The 20614-nt window shown below is 32.0% G+C and overlaps 2 protein-coding genes and 1 long non-coding RNA gene across 3 annotated transcripts in view; 2 read left to right on the top strand and 1 right to left on the bottom strand.

The window, feature by feature from the left end:
* Positions 1 to 8027, bottom strand: part of LOC123266871 (protein yellow-like) — a 34645-nt gene extending 26618 nt beyond the window's left edge. The window contains exon 1 of the mRNA XM_044731311.1: positions 7900 to 8027. The gene's annotated coding sequence lies outside the window, so the exon portion shown is untranslated. The remainder of the gene's footprint in view (positions 1 to 7899) is intronic.
* A 139-nt stretch (positions 8028 to 8166) lies between these two features.
* Positions 8167 to 8646, top strand: LOC123266872. The gene is made up of 2 exons (XR_006509889.1): positions 8167 to 8347; positions 8563 to 8646. It is a non-coding gene; the product is annotated as an uncharacterized LOC123266872 (long non-coding RNA).
* Positions 8647 to 9198: 552 nt separating this feature from the next.
* Positions 9199 to 11221, top strand: LOC123267280. The gene is made up of 2 exons (XM_044731830.1): positions 9199 to 9991; positions 10146 to 11221. Exons 1-2 carry the CDS (start codon positions 9838 to 9840, stop codon positions 11183 to 11185), a joined length of 1194 nt encoding a protein of 397 aa, XP_044587765.1. The 5' UTR covers positions 9199 to 9837; the 3' UTR covers positions 11186 to 11221.
* The last annotated feature ends 9393 nt before the right edge of the window (positions 11222 to 20614 follow it).

The following is a 20614-nucleotide window of genomic DNA, read 5'->3' as shown; positions in this document are numbered from 1 at the left end:
GTAGCATCTGATGAAAAAAATAATTCTAAGACGAAAAGTCCTTAGCCATTTTTCAATTAACCGCATAGATAATTAATTATTAATTAAAAATAACGTCTCTTTATTTGTTAGAGAAAGAGCGTCAGTGTCCAGTAAAGTATGTGCCAAACAAAGACACAACTAACTGTATGACTAACTAGTTTCTATAGCTAACGTAGTCACACATATTTACTTACACATTCACACGTGCAAGCGTCTTCGTATAGTCATAATATAGTCCATATTATGAGAAGGGGAACTCAGATGAAAGAGAAGGGGGTCTCACTCTGAGAGAATTTAACATTTGAAACAGTAAAAATTATACTTTTAAAATATACATTTTACCAGTCCAAGCAAGTCAATAATTACAGTTTGATTTTTGGCGTTGCGTTTAAAATTTACCATTTTACTTTGTAAATATTGACGTTGCTTGTATTAGAAATTTACTAACTTTATTTTATACTTTTTACATATCATAAGATCATTTTTTAGGTACGAAATGATAAATATCAAAGTCTGAATTCTTAATTATTATACTTTAACATTTTAGGCATTTACATAGCAAATATTACTGTTTGAAATAGTATTTTCTTCCATGTAAAGAGTAAATTGTAACGTTTAAATGGTAAATATTATAAAGTGAATAGTAAAATCACGATTTAACTGTTTGAAATGGTAATTTTTAGCAGTTGATCATTGCTTATTATAAATCGACTGTTATTTATTACAGTTTACTTTTTTCCGTGTATAGTTGTATTTTCAGATCTAAACTTAAAATTTAATTAGAGTATTGTTTTGACTTTCCCAGATTCCAAATCCCATCGGATTGGCCTGTACTATTTATCCATGTGATTATTCTAGCTAATATTCATTGCAACTTTCAATGTACAATCACTACAAAAATTTTTGTGGCTTTCTTCCAAAAATGATTAATAATTGACACGAAAGAAAAAATTTTGAAATGAGCATTGAAAATTTCAGTTAAAGTAATTGCAGATCTCATAAGTAAAGTTGAAAATCTACCTAGCTTAAAGTGCAAAGAATTATACTGTTAATTAAAATTTCCTCCGTGACAACAATTTTTTGTAGAAAATTAATTGTACATGTTCTTTACGAATTTTATTAAAATAAGTAGCCAAATTTCTTTTCTAAGCTCAAGAGTTTATAAAATGCATTTATTTTAATCTGTTACATTTCCGCGATCCCGTAATGAGAATAATTCATCGTTTGTGTAATCAGCAAAGGAAGATGTATGTAAAATTCTTAGTCCATTAAATGAATAGAAAAATATTTAAATCGGTTGACCTTGGAGGCCATCTCTATAATTTCCTGTTTCTCTTAAGATTCTATCAAATTTTATGTCTGTAGGAACAATATGAATTTTTTGACAATTATCACTCCCGCACTCCTATGTGATGGGGGGGGGGGGGGCTTCAGAAGATCCTATTCGAGATGATTTCTTCATTATAAACAAATGGTTTCAACTAAAGTTCAAGTCCAAAGAAAGTATTGTTTGGAAATGAGAGATTTTTATTGTTAACGTGCCCGCAATCCGTTTTGGAGTTAGAATTCGAGAAAATCCATTCTTAGCCAAACTTAACATCATATACGAAGATTCCGACCAAATTTGGAGTCTGTAGAAGTTACAGTTTAAAAATAGAATATTAATATTTTAACACCCACCCCCGCAATCCCTATCGGAAGTAGAATTTTTTGAAATCAATTTTGAGATAATCTCTGCATGAGAAATAAAAGATTCCTACGAAATTTATAGTTTGTAGAAGCTACATTTAGGAAATTAGGATTTTTTATTATTAACACTCATCCCCGCGATACGTATTAGGAGTGGTTTATTGTAAAATCCGCTCTTAGATCATTTCTATATCACATATAGAAGACTCCTACTAAATTTGGAATCTATAAGAGCTATAGCTTGAAAATTAAAAATTTTTATTGTTAACCCTCACCCCTGCAAGCCTCTGTGAGGCGAACTTATCATAAAATTCATTCATATATTAATTCTACATCTCTTACGGAAGATTCCTACACGGAAAATAAATTGTGGTAGTGGCAACAACAACTGTAGTTCCATTTACCGCAGGCTGGAGTATGACCTGAGACAACTCCAAATTGTAGGTAGATTTACTCCAATATTGTAGTTAAGCGTTAACTGTAGTAAAAGTAAGATATGCTACAGCATGCGGTATTTGTAATCGACGGACCGAGCAAGCGATGGACGCGAGCCACCGCTACCGCGACCGCGTCGACTGCCATGCCGCGACAATTTATGTTTTTAGGTTTAAGTTTGTTCATGAGTTTAATTATTTCGCTTATTATTAATTATTAGTATTACTATAACTAATTGTTTTTTTGATTTAAAACTATTTTAAAACGACAGTTAAAAGAGAAAATGAATTTCGTAGTTTGCAATCACGCGATAGATGGCGATTAATTTCGACGATCGTCCGCTCGCAGTACAAAGTCGCCGAGTTAATAAAAGCGAAACTACGTAGCGATAATTTTTGTTCTTTCAAAGAACAAAAATTTAATTTACCTGAAAAGAAGAGCTAATTAAAATAAACTCTGAATAAATTAAATTTATTCAGAGATTATTTTTCTAAGTCTCAGAATGTAAATTTGTAGGGGAAATAATTTTATAAAAATAAAATTTTGTGTGTAAATTATTTTTTTTCTAAGTCTCGGCGAGATATTGTATGGAAGTGCAATTTGATTGAAATTGATGTAATCTGTTAAATTGTTTGAGTGATTTTGATTTTAAATTTATAATTTTTCGGGAATTTCCCGAAGTTCGACGGCGTGCGATAGGTGGCGATAATTTTGCAAATAATTATCGCTTTTAGTAATAATTTTTGGGTTGATAAAGCCCAAAAAATTATCCGCCGTTGAGCAACCTTTCTCTGGGTTAATTTCTTCGTCTGGAGACTTCTAGCCGAGGAAATTGAAGAGAGTCCACTCTACCTGGTGCGGACTACCACAGGTAAGTGAACTTTTCCACCTACGAGTAAAGGCGACTCTCCACCTGGAGGCCTTCAGCCAAAAGGTGGCAAACCAAGCCGACTAGGTGAGGGAGAGGTGGATTCTATTCACTCTTCCTTTGGGAATCGCGAATTAGCCTGCGGGGCGGCACTAGTCACCTGTCAGGAGCTGGGCACCAGAGGGCCGACTGAAGGGAATTAGCGACGCGTTTTGAAAGGTACGACGGGCGAATGATTTTACCAACGACGGTAATGGAAATTGTAAACGCCGTGTATGTATGGGTTTTATTTTGTTTAATCGCCGTTTTCTTTTGTAAAATGTTTAATGTTTTTGTTTATTGAAATAAAAGAGGTTTTGTTTGTTAATATTAATTAAATTTCCGAGTTTGATTAATTTCGAAATTACCCCTCGTTAGAATCCTGGACTCCGGCGAGCTTAAAATCGAGCCGGGGGTAAAATTGGTCAAAAAGTACCCGTTACATAATAAATATGGTAATTATTTACAAGTGGGGTTCACGCATACTGGGCCATGTTAATTTTTTTTTTTGATCAAATTGATCATTTTTTTCTAATTGTTCGTTTTTTTATGTATTTTTCAAAAAAAAAAAATATATATATCAAAAACATCAAAAAAGATAAAATAGAAATTTTATCCAAAAAAATGATATCTTTATTTTTTTTTCTCTCACGACATTTTTATCATAAATACGTCATAAAAATAAGCAGAATAAAAAATTAAATAATGTTAATGCTTCACCTAGATATGGCCGAAAATAGGGTGGACCCCACTTGTAAATAATTACCCTAAATATATTTGGGTTTTAAAAAGTATGAATTTAAAAAAGATGTCTGTATTTTTTTTTAATTTTTATTACACACTTTTTTATTAATTTTTTATTACACACACACACACACACACACACACACACACACACACACACACACACACACACACACACACACACACACAAATCTGCATATGGCTACTGAAGAAATACTAAAATAATAACGATTTGGACTCCTATTTCACAACCACCACTGGGTTGACCGACATCATATGTGTCCTATCATTCGCAGAATCACGTGTTCTGACTGTATACCAATTTTTATTAAAATTCGTCAAGCCGTTCTTGAGTTATAAGAAGACATACAGACAGACAGATAGACAGACAGACAAAAAAAAAAAAATAGTCGGATGTGAATCAGCGCATCATAAAACGATTATTTATCACAAAATTAGATGAAAAAATTAAATGTATAGACAGAGTCAATAGATTTATATAGTAGTATAGATATAGATAACACCGGCACACAAAAAAAAATTGTCTGTAGATCGGGCGCCATCTATCTACGAGCATGTTTTTCAACCCGCTGAATACGAATTTCAAGTCAGTTTAGGCCGTCCAGCCTTCAATTTCGAGTAAATTGCAAAAGACCCCAAAAAAGCGTGAAAATTCGATGTTTTGGCATACGTGACGCTTTCTGCCCGTCGAGCAAAAAAATATTTTAAACACAATTAAATAAATTTCTGGTATTTTTTATTAACAAAATACAAGATTAAAATCTGAATAATTTTCCCAACTTTTAAACTGTTTTCCGGTGGTATCGAACTCTTTTATTTTCAAATGATCTACAGAGTGGATTTCTCTTTCGTTTGTTATTTTCTTTTGGTATATCTCTTTTGAGTATCCAGTAATAGCCTGCCATCATGTTGATATTCTAATTCCCTTGATATCTAGTCTCCATTTCACTTATGTCTTGATGAAAACGTTCTCCCTGTTCTTCACTAAGCTCCCCAAGATTCTCAGGAAAGTGATCGATGTGAGAATCTAGGAAGTGTAATTTTAGATTCGTTAAGCATCCTAAATTTTTATAATTTGTCACTAATTCTTTGACTACTGTCCTGTAATTTTCACTTATATTATTTCCTAATAAAATTTCCTCTTTTAATTTGGCATCACTTATCGCCGGAAACTTTTCTCTCAAGTACTGGAAACAATCATCATCCTTGTCCAGAGCTTTGAAATATTGTTTTATGAGACTTAGTCGATATTACATTAACCACAAACAAAGTGTGGGACCCAGGCTGAATCCAAATTTGTAATTTGAATGCAAATGCATTCATCATAATTTCGTTTCAATCTATCTGAAAACGTTCTGCGGTTTTTTACCGGCTCAAACTTCCCACAAACGTAACAAAATAGATCAGGACTCTTATTGCATAGGTGGGAATTGCTTCTTGTAATAGTATACTCTCCAGTAGCCAAGTTTCCCACTACTGAAGAGCTGCAGTCGCTGGATGACGACACCTGCAGGCCTGCTTTCTCACCCTGACCAGACGCCGATACTGGGTTTCCGAATCCCTGCATCATAAAGTACTCATCACTTGTACCTGCCATGACGGCACACATGCCGTAAACCCAGGGACTCTGCCAGATGATTCTGTTGCCCACCGTCACCCCGAGGAGGTGCCCTGGTTGCAAGTACAAGCGATCATGCAATGAAATGAAGTCTGCACATCGAAGAAGTTTAAATCCCAACACGATGGCAAATTCTTACTAAATAAAGGAAAAGATGGAAAAAGAGGTATCCACGTCGTAGATCATTTGAGAATGAAACAGTACAATACCCTCGAAAAACCGTTAAAAATCCAATTTATGTACATTCTTGGATCTTAATCTTGTATTTTAGAAATAAAAAATACAAGAAATTTATTTAATTGTGTTTAAAAGATTTTTTCCATTTTTTCAGCAGCAATTTTCTGGTATTTTATCGGTTTTTTGCAGTTTTATGCATGTTTGAGGGGACTATGGGCCAAATTTATTGCAGAATCAGATTAAGCAGATTAAATTACATGAAAATCTTCGTCAACTCGGGTCCACAAAATTTTTTGTACCAAGATAATCCCAATTTTTCTCGATTTTTGCAATTTTTGAGGATATTTTACAATTTTTTTAGAATTAAAAAAGTTTATAATTAAAGTATGATTGAAATTAGTATTTAACAGATCAAAATACATGAAAATTATACTTACCTTAGATCTCAAAATTTTTTTTCTTGCCAAAACATCGAATTTTCGCTATTTTTTGGGGTTTTTTGCAATTTACTCGAAATTGAAGGCTAAACGGCCTAAACTGAGTTGAAATTCGTATTTAGCGGGTCGAAAAATATGCCCGTAGATAGGTGGTGCCCGGTGTACAGACAAGTTTTTTTTTTGTGTGCCGGTGTAATTAATAAATAATTAATTATTTATTCTTTAATTACAATAAAAAAGGTCCACCACATGATAAGCATATCATTTGCATCAGTGTCAAATAAGGTTAAGTCGGCCATATTTTTATTTTAGTATTTTACTGAGGAAGAAACCAAGTTTTTTAAAAATCACTACATAGAAAAAAGTAAACTGTAATAAATAACAGTCGATTTATAATAAGTAATGATCAACTGCTAAAAATTATCATTTCAAACAGTAAAATCGTGATTTTACTATTCACTTTATAATATTTACCATTTAAACGTTACAGTTTACTCTTTACATGGAAGAAAATACTATTTCAAACAGTAATATTCGCTATGTAAATGCCTAAAATGTTAAAGTATAATAATTAAGAATTCAGACTTTGATATTTATCATTTCGTACCTAAAAAATGATCTTATGATATGTAAATAGTATATAGTAAAGTTAGTAAATTTCTAATACAAGCAACGTCAATATTTACAAAGTAAAATGGTAAATTTAAACGCAACGCCAAAAATCAAACTGTAATTATTGACTTGCTTGGACTGGTAAAATGTATATTTTAAAAGTATAATTCTTACTGTTTCAAATATTAAATTCTCTCAGAGTGAGACCCCCTTCTCTTTCATCTGAGTTTCCCTTCTCCTCATAATATCGACTATATATTAAAATGGCAATTTTTATTGTTTGAAACTGTAATTTTTTAAGATAAAAGAGTCGTTATTTACTATAGTGATAGCTACTAATCACTTATTTTGGATATTAAATTATAATATATGACTTTTATACTTTCTACATTAAGTTCTGTAATATTTATATTTTTGCCACCCCGATGTTCGCTTTACTGTTTGAAACTATAAAAATTAACCGGAATCCAAGTGAATAATACAGTTTACTTTTTTTCGCATACACTTATTAGTGTAGAAAAAAAACTTTGGTATTCTCCACACAGGTATACTAGTTTCTCTACTCGAGGGAAAAATTTCCTAGGTAGAAATAAACTTTAGTTTTAGTGTTTCAGTGTTTAGATTCAGAAAATGTATTTTTAAGATTTTTTACACGCTATAACAAACTATTTTGTTAATGCAACATACTTTTCTGTAATTCTATTTTTTGTTATTTTAAAAAAATCATTTTTATCAGCGTAATTGATTTTCTTATCAACAACGAGCATTTTTTAACTTAAAAACTCGACGAAAATGAAATAAACAATTTAAAAACGCTATTAACATTACTGAGAAATTTCAAAGCTTATCTCGCTTTGAATTTTATCAATTTATGGACTCCGAACGATTCGAATTATTATTGACATAATGTTTTTTTTTTCTACTACTATTACTATCATTAGCGTAAAACCCAATAATAATTTTTCCTACTTTAATATCAAACATTATATAAAAATATTTCCAATGAATCATACTTATTTACTAACATTGCTATCAATACATAGCACTCTAAATATGTCGTAGATTTAGGTTGTTATCGAAAGTAATAAAAAAATAATTATCTACCAGCACTACGATCAATTTTGGTACTCAAAAATTATTATAAAAAATTTACACTCATATCGTTTTCACAAAAAGAGGTTTTATAAAAAAAATTTACCAATATGAAATACAATGTTAAGATAAAATTTTAACTATACCTTCAATGATATATAGGTAATTATCATAAGTAACTAACAGTAGTACTGTCAAAACTAGACTAGCGATAAAATAAAAATCAACTAGTATATATTAATTTGTTAATATCGATATAGCAATATTGATGATTATACAGCTGTCTTTCAAAGACATACGTTCTTATTTATGCAAATACATATTATTAGTAAGCCGATAACGAGGTGATTATAAATAATCATCGCTGTTAGGAAATATTACGCATGCTTAGTTTTGTATGTTTGTATATTTCAGCAAAACAGTAATAAAACTAAAAGTTTTCCTAGAACATTAATAAGTCTATTATTTAAGTACATTTATGCAGATAGGTTGTGAAAATATTCGAAACTGTCAAGTTCAATGTTAAGCGTAATTGAATGACGTTAACTTAATTGATGGGGAAATAAATTTAAAGACAATAACTAGAATATTTATGTAAGTATCGTCTTTCTGTGAATTATTGCTTGAATTTTAATGTTGTAAAAAAATTTTCACGGCTTGTAAAAGATTTTTAAAAAGTGATTTGTTGTTGAAAAACAATTTTACCTTGATGGGAATGTATTTTGAACTCATTTTTTACACATTGAATGTTTTGTTTCAAGCGATTTATAGTTTATCGGAATGATTAATTGTTATTTTATTTTTTCAAGGTCTATGTTAATGTGTGAGGTCAAATGAGTTCGGAATTCGAGGCTCGGAAATTACGTAGTTTTTTTATTTACATGTGAGTCACTTTCGAAATTATAGTTTTAATATACAGTGTAAACTCCATGAAACATCACTCGATTTAACGACAAACTCCCTAAAGCGTCGAAATCACTTGGCTTTGGTTAGTTTAGCTTGTCTTCTATACAATGATACATTCCATCTAGTATTATACTCGCTCTCAATGACGACAACAATTAATTAATAAAAAGTACTTTAAGTTGCTAAAATTAGTAAAAACTGTGTACGTTGTACCCATACAAAGTCATACATCGACCGATGTTAGGCGACGAACGGTCGGCCAAGCGTTGGCAATTTTTAATGGCACATATCTGGCAAACTGTCATTAGCCATTCAATTGTAAATAAAAATAGCATGCGATCAACAGCCTTTCATCGGCCGATATCAAATCCATACGTCCTTGCGCATGCGCCAAAAATCTGTTTCTCATTTCTGAGAGCACATTTATTTCATTTACATCTCTTATATTGTAGGTTATATTGACCAATTAATTTTGTTTTCACAATGCCACAAGCATATCAGCGATTAAAAAAAAAAATTAGAGAATTAAAAAAAAATGTAAATAACGATGAATAATGCGATGCAAATATTTCTGTAAATAACTCAAGTAACCTAAGTGTCAATAATAGTGTAAATGATAACAGTGTAAATAGTGATGACATTTGCATCCATTCTGGTATTAGTTGTGACAATGATATTGATAATGATGAGAATGATACAAGTAATAAATTAAGCGACAAAAATAATGAAAGTGATGACAACAGTGATGACATTGAAGATAAAACTGGTTTAAATAAAAGCTTTCAAGAACAACTTCGACAGTGGGCCTTAAAAAATTTAAACAGTCTTCAATTAAATGTAATTGCTGAACTTTTATTACTACTAAGAGAAGAAGGACATGTGTGTGTGTGTGTGTGTGTGTGTGTGTGTGTGTGTGTGTGTGTGTGTGTATTTCTTATTATATAATGTCTCGTTCTCGGGATTACAAACACGTAGTACCGCTGTTCGTACTGCGATGTCACCACAAATTCAGAGTATGTAAAAGAAAAAGAGAGCCATCTGGTGGTCCTCTATGGACTACACTCTCCCTTCCACGCTCATAACGTTATTTGTGCTCGATAGCATCACATCATCAGAGTTTATATTTTATATAAAAGTGAAAAATAATTAAGTATATTCGATTCAATTAACGGGAGAAGATGTCAAAAAGCAAGAGGAAAAGAGAACGAGAAGAGAGGGAGGATAAGATTTGGAAAAAGCTGAAGGAATTAGAGGAAGCTTTCAGACAAACGAAAGCCAACGACCAACGCCCGCCATCACTCGCGTCCAAAGCATCTGGTAAGCATCGGTCTTGTAATATTCGCCATGTGCAGTATTAAAGACAGTTTTTTTGTTTTAATTGACGATGGGCCCACACGAGTGGTGGGACATATTGTTCTTAAATCTGGTTTAGTGCGTACACGAGTGGTACAGACATAATTATTTAATTGCTCTCTGTTAACAGAAGCAAACTCAGGCTCATCGGGAAACCACAGCGACACGGAACCATCTTTATCGACGGATGGATCTCAACAGGAGAATGACTTACCATCGGAAGATTCCCAGATGACACATAGTAAACAAACACCACCGAGTTCCGAGTCTGCGCATGTTTTAAAATCAGCTGACAGTCCCAAACAGTCTGGTGTTTCTAAAACACCGGATGAGTCTGAATTATCTAAGCTTCCCAAAACACCTGAAATTACAGACAGTAATGTTCCAGGAAATAAAAAACTTGAAGATGAAATTATGGAAATTCTGGGTGAAGATCATCAAGCCGAGGACCCTCAAGTGGGAACCTTACACCCAGAAATAGCCACTCGTTGGTCTAATTATATTAACGAAGGCCTGAAAAAAGAACTCAAAAGTGAGTTGTTATCAAAATACCCACGTGCAAGCAACTGCCAGCTGGAGGCTCAAGTTCTGAATCCAGAGATTTCAGCTACTATGCAAGATGCTGCTTTGAAAAGAGACAAATACGCCAGTGAGATCCAAAAGACTATTGGATCGGCAATGCTGGTTCTAGGTATGGGTATTTCCCTATTGCTTGACGAAAAGGACGAAGGAGTTGATAGGAAGCAACTCTTACAGTATCTCTCGGATGCTGGGAAGCTCATAGCAGAGGCTCACCATCGAGAAGCTGTAACTAGGCGATCCTTTATTCTACCAGGTATGGAGAAGAATATAAAGGAGGTCTTGGAAAAGTCAAAGATGGATAAATTCTTATTTGGAGAAGGTTTATCAGAAAAGATAAAATCGACCAAAACTATTGAAAAAGTTGCTGCTGAGATGAAACCTAAGCCAACTACAAAGAAGTTGCCGTTAAAAAATTCGGACCAGTTAAACTGGAAGACCCCATCCTCCAAGATTCAGTGGTCGAGGATGGGGAGTTCAAAATCAACGTACAAGACGAAGCCGACCGGGTCCAGTGCGTCGAGGAAGCCGTACCAACAGCCTCCTCAGCCACAATCGAGATCAACGCGTCCGAAGACGGACCGTCGATACTAGAGGTATCGTCGAAAGCAGGACGATTGAGATTTTTTATTGATAGGTGGAGAGAGATCACAGATAGTAAATTTGTTTTAGACTGTATACAAGGTTATAGAATTGAATTTAATCAACCTGTTTTTCAGGTTAAAGAACCAGATAATTTTATAAATTCATCCCAAGGGCTAGGAGAATGCAAGGAAGCTATTGATAGGTTGTTAAGTTTAGGGGCTATTTGTCCATGTTATGACGAAGAGGGTCAATTTGTTTCCTCTTATTTTTTAATAGATAAATCAGACGGTACAAAGAGATTTATATTAAATTTAAAAAATTTTAATGCTTTTATTGATACGGTCCATTTTAAGCTAGAGGACATAAAATGAGTGTCAAAATTAGTTTCCGAAAGGGATTTTATGGCTAATTTGGATCTTGAGGATGCAGATTTTCTGATTTCTATCCACGTAAATTGCAGAAAATTTCTTAGATTCCGTTTTCAATCACAACTCTATGAGTTTTGCTGTTTACTATTTGGTTTAGCTACAGCTCCGTTTATTTTTACAAAGGTTTTAAAACTAGTTTTAAATTTCTTACGTAAACGCGGTCATTTATCAGTGGCATACTTGGACGACATACTATGTATTGGTCCTAATATCTCTTCATGCGAGAAAAATATAACAATGACAATTAAATTATTAGAATCCCTGGGTTTTATTATAAATCGGAGAAAAAGTGTCTTAAAGCCAAGTAGACAGTGCCAATTTTTAGGTTTTGGTGTGAATTCAGAACGGTTGACGTTAGAATTACCAAAAGTAAAACGACAAAAGATTTTAAAAATGATTGAACAAATAAACAAAAAGAAAGAATGTAGGGTTAGAGAATTAGCTCAATTTATCGGGAATCTGATAGCTGCTTGTCCAGCAATCAAGTATGGTTGGTTATATACAAAACGGTTTGAGAGAGAGAGAAGTATCTAGCTTTGTTGATCAATGACGACGACTATGAAAGCAAGGTAGAGCTTAAAGAAAAAAGAAGATTTTGCATGGTGGAAAAGAAGCATCCTCTCGTCATTGAATAATTTCGGAGCCCATTCGTACAAAATAACAATTTTCTCAGATGCCTCGTTAACAGGCTGGGGGGCTTTCTGCGAAAAAAAAACGGGCGCACGGTTTCTGGTCGGTGGAAGAAAAAAATTGCCACATCAACTACTTAGAGCTACTTGCAATCTTTCTGGCCCTGAAGATTTTTGCTGCTGATCTCTCTCATTGTGACATTCTTCTTAGAGTGGATAATACCACGGCAATTTCCTATGTAAATCGCATGGGTGGTATTCAATACCCACACTTAAATAATTTGGCCAGACAATTATGGCAATGGTGCGAGGCGATAGATCTATGGATTTTTGCATCATATATTCCATCTAAGGAGAATGTCGAGGCAGATAGAGAGTCAAGGTTGGACAAAATTGACACAGAATGGGATTGCAGATTTTGCCTTTAGAAGGATAATCCAGGCTTTCGGAAAGCCAAAAATTGATTTATTTGCTACCAGAATCAATGCAAAATGCGATATTTTTTGCTCTTGGTTCAAAGATCCAGAAAGATCCTATGTAGACGCCTTCACGATTAATTGGAGTAGTAATTTCTTTTACGCATTTCCGCCATTTGCCTTAATACCTAAGGTATTACAAAAAATTATCGCAGAAAGAGCAGAAGGCATTGTAGTTATCCCATTCTGGACAACCCAACCTTGGTTTCCTATTTTCGAATCTTTGTTGATACATAGACCGATTGTGTTTAAACCTAATAAACATTTGCTTTTGTCTCCTTGTAGGACACAACACCATCCCTTGTCTCGCAAGCTGTCCCTGATTGCAGGCAGATTATCAGGACAGCGTTCACGAGGAGAGAGCTCTCACTTCAAACTGCCGAAATAATGTTATCATCTCTAACAGAAAGCACTTTAAAGCAATATTCGAATCCTATAAAATTATGGTGGCTTTTTTGTATCAAAAAAGAACTGGATCCGTACGAGGTATCAGAAGCTGATTTACTCGAATTTTTATCCATGAGATTTGAGTTAGGAGCATCTTATTATAGGACCCTAAATTCAATGAGGGCTGCCATATCTTTGATTGCGAAAACAAATTTGTCTTCGAGTTCATTGCTTAAAAAATTTTTTAAAGGAGTCTACAAGAAACGACCTTCAAGACCCAGATATGACAGAACATAGGACCCTAAGATCGTATTGGATTACCTTGAAAAGTGGGATCCAATTGAGTCACTAAAATTGCAAGATTTAACGAGAAAACTGGTTACGCTGCTCGCTTTAGGAACAGGACATAGACTTCAAACATTGGCTGTCATACGATTGAAGGATATTAAGAGAACAAAGAAGGGTCTAGAAGTAGAAATAAGCGATATAATTAAATCTTCAAAAAGAGGCGTGAAGCAACCAATATTGATTTTACTTTTATTCAAAGAAAAGCCAAAACTTTGCATTGCTAGTCACGTACTTAAATATATAGAGTTAACAAAGAATCTAAGAAACAACTGTAAAAAATTGCTAATAACCTGGAAGAAGTCTCACAAGAAGGCATCGTCACAGACCATCAGCAGGTGGATAAAAGCTGTATTATCAGACAGCGGAGTAAGCGAAGAGTTCACCGCTTACAGCACGAGGCATGCTTTGACTTCATCGGCATTTAGAAAAGGAGTGGATGTTAACGTAATTAAATCAACAGCTGGATGGTCAAAATCATCACAAGTTTTTGCCAAATTTTATAATAGACCACTACAATACACTGAAAACAATTTTGCTGAAACTGTTTTCTTAAAGAAATGACAGATGTATTTTCTAAAAAATAATAAAAAACATCACATGACTAATTACACTCTAAACATCTACGTGTTTGTAATCCCGAGAACGAGACATTATATAATTAAAGGATCAAACGAGCCCGCCGAAGGCGGGCGAAGTTCGATCAGAATTATATAATGTCTCGTTCGAGAGGATAACCTCCCACCCGTTGATCCAATCCCACCCGTTTTTTGTTGACTAATATACTATTATCCTTTTGTTGGTTTTTTATTATTTTTACAGGATATTCTCTAAAAATATGAGCGTGGAAGGGAGAGCGTAGTCCATAGAGAACCACCAGATGGCTCTCTTTTTCTTTTACATACTCTGAATTTTTGGTGACATCGCAGTACGAACAGCGGTACTACGTGTTTGTAATCCTCTCGAACGAGACATTATATAATTCTGATCGAACTTCGCCCGCCTTCGGCGGGCTCGTTTGATCCTTCAATTTCAGTTTATTTGTGACATCGTGACTGACCAGTTCGTACGTATTTAAATTCGTTTGTTTAAATATTGACTATTATAATAAATGTAATAAATAATTTTTATTATAATAATTATTATCTTTATTATATCCATTATTAATTAAGTGTGAAAGTAAAACTTGGTTTATTGAATAAACTAATAAAGTAAAAAAAGTAAGTAAATTAAAAAAAATAATTTTAATACTGATAGTTATATTAAAAATGACAGGTACCTAATAATTGCAAATATTTTACAAAATAAAACATACAATCATTTAAAAAATGTACAAAGACAAAAGGTTTATAAAATTGATTCAAGCTTTTGTTCTAGTGAAAATGATTTAAATATTGGGAGAAAATTATTATAAACTATTATAATTATTTCCAGCTTGCATTTTTCCGGATCAAAATTTTTGGCGAAAAAACAGCGAAAGAATGCATTTGTCAAATGGCATCTGCACTGATGACCAAAAATGTTGAAAAAAATTACTCTGGTACTGGGAAAAGAATGAAAGGCGTGGGAAAACTTAATTTTGGCGCAACAGAAACATTTAAGTGTATGGAAGGTATGAAAATGATTTTTATATAATTGTGTTTTTTAATGTATCGAATTATTTATTTATTTTTTTATTGCAGATGTAGTAAAAGAGAAACTTGGTGACTGTGAAGATGGCAAAAATTTTGCCGGAAAAAGTGGCCGGTTGTTGTCAGGGCAAGGAGATCGAGAACAGGGTCGAAAACAAAGATCCTTATCTTTATAATCTATTTAATATAATAATCCTTATCTTTATAATCTATTTAATATAATAATATTACAATAACATTATTATTAAAATAATTAATATTAATATAATTATAATTATTAATTATAATTAATATTAAAATTAACATTAAAATTATTAATACATAATAATCCTTATAAAAATAATGAAGCAATAATAATAATTTCAAAGTGAAATATAAAGTGTAAGTGATTAATTATTATAATAACTGTTATTACAGCAATCAACGATTGAAGGACAAACGATTAAAATCATAATTGGCGCAGAACAGCTTGAAATTAGTAGACCGATAGTAGAAAAAATATTTGGCGCATTACTGTTAATGGGCCGATAGTTCAAATGATGTCCGGCCCATTGCTGGTTGCCACCAATGGGCCGATAATTCACGTTATGTCTGGCCCATTGCTGGTTGCCATCAATGGCCCAATAGTTTAATGCCATTAATGGGCCGTGGTTATCATGCCAACTGTAAGCCGTTTATTGGCCATTCAAAATTGCCATTACTGTGCCATTAATCGACATTCTTGGCCCAGTCTAGGGCCGATTTCCAAACTTTGTATGGGATACTGACGGCAGTCATGGATTATCTACACGTTATTATATAATTTTTAGCACTTAAATATGGAATTAGCGGGAAGTTGCAGGGATGGTCTTTAGAGTCAACCGTTTTCCTAATTTTTTTGTAAGTATTTTTCATGATCATGCTTACTACTCTCTCTAATCAACGAAAAAAAGTAATAACAAAATATTATATTCGTACTGCTTAAAATGTGCTCACGTTAAAAGCGCTAAATTTAATTTCATTTTTTCTTTATTTTTTTTTATTTTTCAAAGTTATTTATGGTTATTTCTTTAACTATTATAGATTCAATTTTTTTTTATCATTTCACAATGTATAACAATCATAAGCTAATTGTTAAAAATCAAAATCAATCAATGGAGAACTACACACTTACACGGAGAGAAAAATATGGAAATCATTCCTATAATTTTAATGAAATGTTTTCCTAAACCATTTTAGGAGCGATTACTTAAATTATAGGAATTGTAACCATAATTTTTGGGAAATGTTACTATAATTATGGGAATGGTCTCTATAATTATAGGAACGATACCTATAACTATAACTGTAATATCGGCATGATTCTCATTAATATATAGGAATGGTTCCCATAATATATGAGGATAGTTTCTATAATATTATAGGAACCATTATTATAATATTATGGGAACCATTACAATAATATTATAGTGATGATACCTAATAATATTGAGATATTTATCATTACAACTCAAGTTATTTGTGACTTCAATGACCACTTTGAAGCATTTGAAATTATTAGTAATTCCGATAATTTTACTTGCTTCCCAATAACATCATTTGAAATATGTAAAATAAGTAATATTGTTCATATCAATAATAAAAGTTACGTACCCAAAAGGTGGATTTAATAAATGTTCAACGTATGTATTGTAAATAAATAATTTGTTTTAAAAATAAAATGAAACTGCAAAAATAAACAATGAATTTCCATATCTACTTTGCTCCTCTAATTGTATAATGAGAAAATATCCCTTTTATTAGAGAAACTTTAGAATTCCTACAATATTTTTCAATATTATCTAACACAACAATAACTGAGTTGAAATAAACAATATAAGATTACGTACATACGTGAAAAAAATTATGAAAAAGAAATTTTTTCACTCTAGTGAAAGATCAATTTTTATTTACAAACAAAAAAGTTATTAGAAAAAAATATATAGGGGCGGGGGGGGGGGAGCAAAATGGGGTAGGGGTGGCAAAATGGGGTACCCCCAAAATTTCGTAAAAAAAATTTTTTTTTCCAAATAGCTCTTTTAGCTTTCTAAATTATATTTTAACGTCATTTCTTACAATTTCAGAGGAAAAAAATTTTTTAAATTAAAAAACATGAAGCTTCATCCCAAATCACTGTCACATACTTGTCAAGTGAAGGTGACAAACGTTTACCTTCAGCTTGTAAATAACGTGTTATAACTGAGCTTATTCCGGTATCAAAATTAATCTTATCACAAACTTTTTTGAGAGTTCCAGCGCTGGGTAATGAGAAGAGACCGCTAAGAAGTTTATGAGCAGTTGGAGACCGTTCGTGAATAATTAGTGATAATAGTTTTTGTGACACTGTAAAACGCCTAGCCTATGAAAAAATATAAAAAAATTTTGTCGACATCAATTGAAACAAGCAATTTTTTTTTTAAAACAATCATCAAATCTAGTCATGTAAAAATTACCTTAAGACTTTTACCACTTTGTTGAAATTGCATTTCAATAAAAACCTTTTGTACTGATGTTAGTGATTTTCCCGCAGTCATTAAACTTAATTTTTTTAAAGCAGTTACTTCTGTACATTTTTTTTTGTAACGCGGCTTGAGTGCTGTTTCTTTATTTTTTTGTTTCCGAAGAGCCATTTTTAGTCGATTTATTTCAGCCTGATAAGTTTTTTTTCTTCGAGCTGATGTTAATGATTGATTATCACACTTATCACTGAAGTTATTATTTGTATCAATTTGTCAGACCTATAAAATTATAATAAAAATAAGTTTAAACATTTAATTCTTTGTCATATCTAAAATGTAGTGTTATTATTGCAATATTGAATAAAACTTACCAAAGTTGCATTAACAGTTGCTAAATTATTTTTATCACCGAGATTATCATGAAGACTATTGACTACTACAAGGTCCCTAATTTTGGAGTTATCCATTTTAGCACTGGCATCAACACTAAATGAAGCTGGAACAGCGGCATCAAGGGGCAAAAAACTATCTTGATGATCAACAGCAACAATACAAGAATTGTCATGATCGAGATGAAGATTTGTATCAAAATTTATAGCTTGAGCTGATGGGATTAGCGCTTGACCATCAACATCAATATCTGGATAAGCATCCTCCTTTAAACATCTTCAATTTCCCGAAATTTTTATCATAGAACTAGAAAAATGTTTGTGACAAAGAGGATACTTCCAAAGTAGATCTGATGAAATTTCATACATTTTTGGCACGCACTTAATCATCGCTCGCCATGTCAAAGCGCGAATTTCGTCCTTAGGAAAATAATGTTTTGGTATGGATTTACCTGAAGAACATCCCAACACTGAACATTTATACTCCTTTGAGGTGTTTTTTTTTTTTTTTTATGAAATTATCAGTAAAAAAAATTTTTTTTACTATGTTCAGAAATTATAATTTTAGTATAAAAGATAGGTGGAACGTGACTATTAATGTGTATCCAATTAAAAACAAAAGACGGTTGGGTTGTCAATAGATCGATGTATTGAGTACCCATTAAAAAAAATATAAATATTCTTACACAGAAATAAATTATTTAATAAAATTTTTTAAAATTATTTATTTGCTAATTGTTAACTTTTGTCTTTGTTTTGTTACATTAAAAAACTCTAGGCTTTTAATAATTAAATGACAACAAAAAAATACATGACAAATTGGAGCGCCAAAATTTAAAATGACAATAAGATGTTTATATTTTATAGAAATCAAATTATTTATTAAATTAATTAAAATTTAACATAATTATACTAAAAAAAAAATTATTATCAAAATGTAAAAAAAAAAAATAATTTATCTAACATTAAAAAGATAAAACTTTAATATTTGCCGTTTAAATTTTTAATAAAAATAAATGTTCATTAAAATTATTAGAAATTTTCTATTTATTTAATTAAATAAAATGTGAAGTAATTAAAAAAAAAAAAAAAAAAAAAAATGTCAAGAGATTAGAACCCAGTTCTCACGGGCTCAAAAGATAACACTTTAGCCGCACCGATAATCAGTGCTTATAAGTTGATGATTCAGTTTTACATATAAACTGTATTTGAGAAATTACAGTTGTACCCAGGATAAGTGAAATATTCATGTTTTTTACTTATAACTATCTTAATTATGATTTAAATAAATATATAAGTAATTAAAATAACGATTTATCATTTGATTTATTTATTTTAATAATTTTACAAATAAAAATATTTGAATTGTATTTTACTATATATTTCATATACTATTGTCTGATTATAACATACAAGTTGCTGCTGCGCTCACAGCACCATCGGCCCTAAAGACTCTGACTCAAAAACTATCCGACTATTATTTTATACATACGAGTGCGGACCCCCTGCTACGAGGATTTCTATCAGGGTATGTTCGTGTGTGTGCGTGTGTGTGTGTGTGTGTGTGTGTGTGTGTGTGTGTGTGTGTGTGTGTGTGTGTGTGTGTGTGTGTGTGTGTGTGTGTGTGTGTGTGTGTGTGTGTGTAAACCTCTCATAACTTTTGAGCAACTCCACTGGTTTGAACGACAATCGCGTCATTCGATAAGGTTCAGCGAAACTTAGACTTCCTCATAAATTTAAAATAACTTTTTTCTTTTAACAGCTTTTAAACAGATGTAACGATCAATCCCAAAATCTAAACAGTTCTTTAATTTAAAAAACGACGTTGACTGCTGCAAACTGCATCAAAATCGGGTGATGTGTTGAAGAGAAATCGTACATTAATTATTTTAAAAAAGTATGTTTTTCAAATAACATCGAATTTATTCTCGAATTATTTTTGATGGCATAATTTAACTATGAATGCTCAGAAAACTGAGTCAGAGGCCGCCAATTTCTTCAAAATCATTTGGTGCGCTTGTGAGATATTTAATTTAAAAAGAGAAGATCTTCAGACCTACAAGATTATTCAACTTGAAAAAATTTTCCTGAATCCCTAAACCAAGAAAGAGAGTACAAAAAAATTACGAATTTTTTTTTTCATGATATTATTTTGAATTGCGTGAGAACTATGAGTCTAAAAATTTTTTCACCGGGAGTTCTAAAAACTAGAATTTTCTCAAGAGAACTCTTTTTTTTATCTTGATATTATTTTTACTCCAGCGAAACCCGTCAAAAATTATTACAAAGTTTTAAAATTCTTTTTACTACCTCAATTCCTGTTAGGAGTATATTGCTTCAACTAACAATGTCTCTTTTTTAGGTGATTTGTTCCTCTCTTTGGGTTCTTTCGTAGACTTATCGATAAGAAAATGTTATTTTTTTAACGATATTTCATTTTCGGATGAAGAAATTTTTTTTTCACTTTTTCAGGGAGTACCCCATTTTGCCCGCAAAAAAAAAATTTTTTTCTACAGCAACTTGAAATTTGATTATTTTTCTTTAATTACGAATGAAAACGAGAAAAATCAGCATATTTAAGTCCTTAAAATCATAACGATTTCTTAAGTACCCCATTTTGCCCCCCTCCCCCCTAATAATTACTTTATATTTTTGATGTGATTGCTCCATTATTAT

This window comes from Cotesia glomerata, linkage group LG6 (genome assembly GCF_020080835.1).
Source record: "Cotesia glomerata isolate CgM1 linkage group LG6, MPM_Cglom_v2.3, whole genome shotgun sequence".
Taxonomy (NCBI): Eukaryota; Metazoa; Arthropoda; class Insecta; order Hymenoptera; family Braconidae; genus Cotesia; species Cotesia glomerata.
Note: the sequence above shows the minus strand (reverse complement) of the source record. Positions and strands in the feature narration are given on the sequence as shown.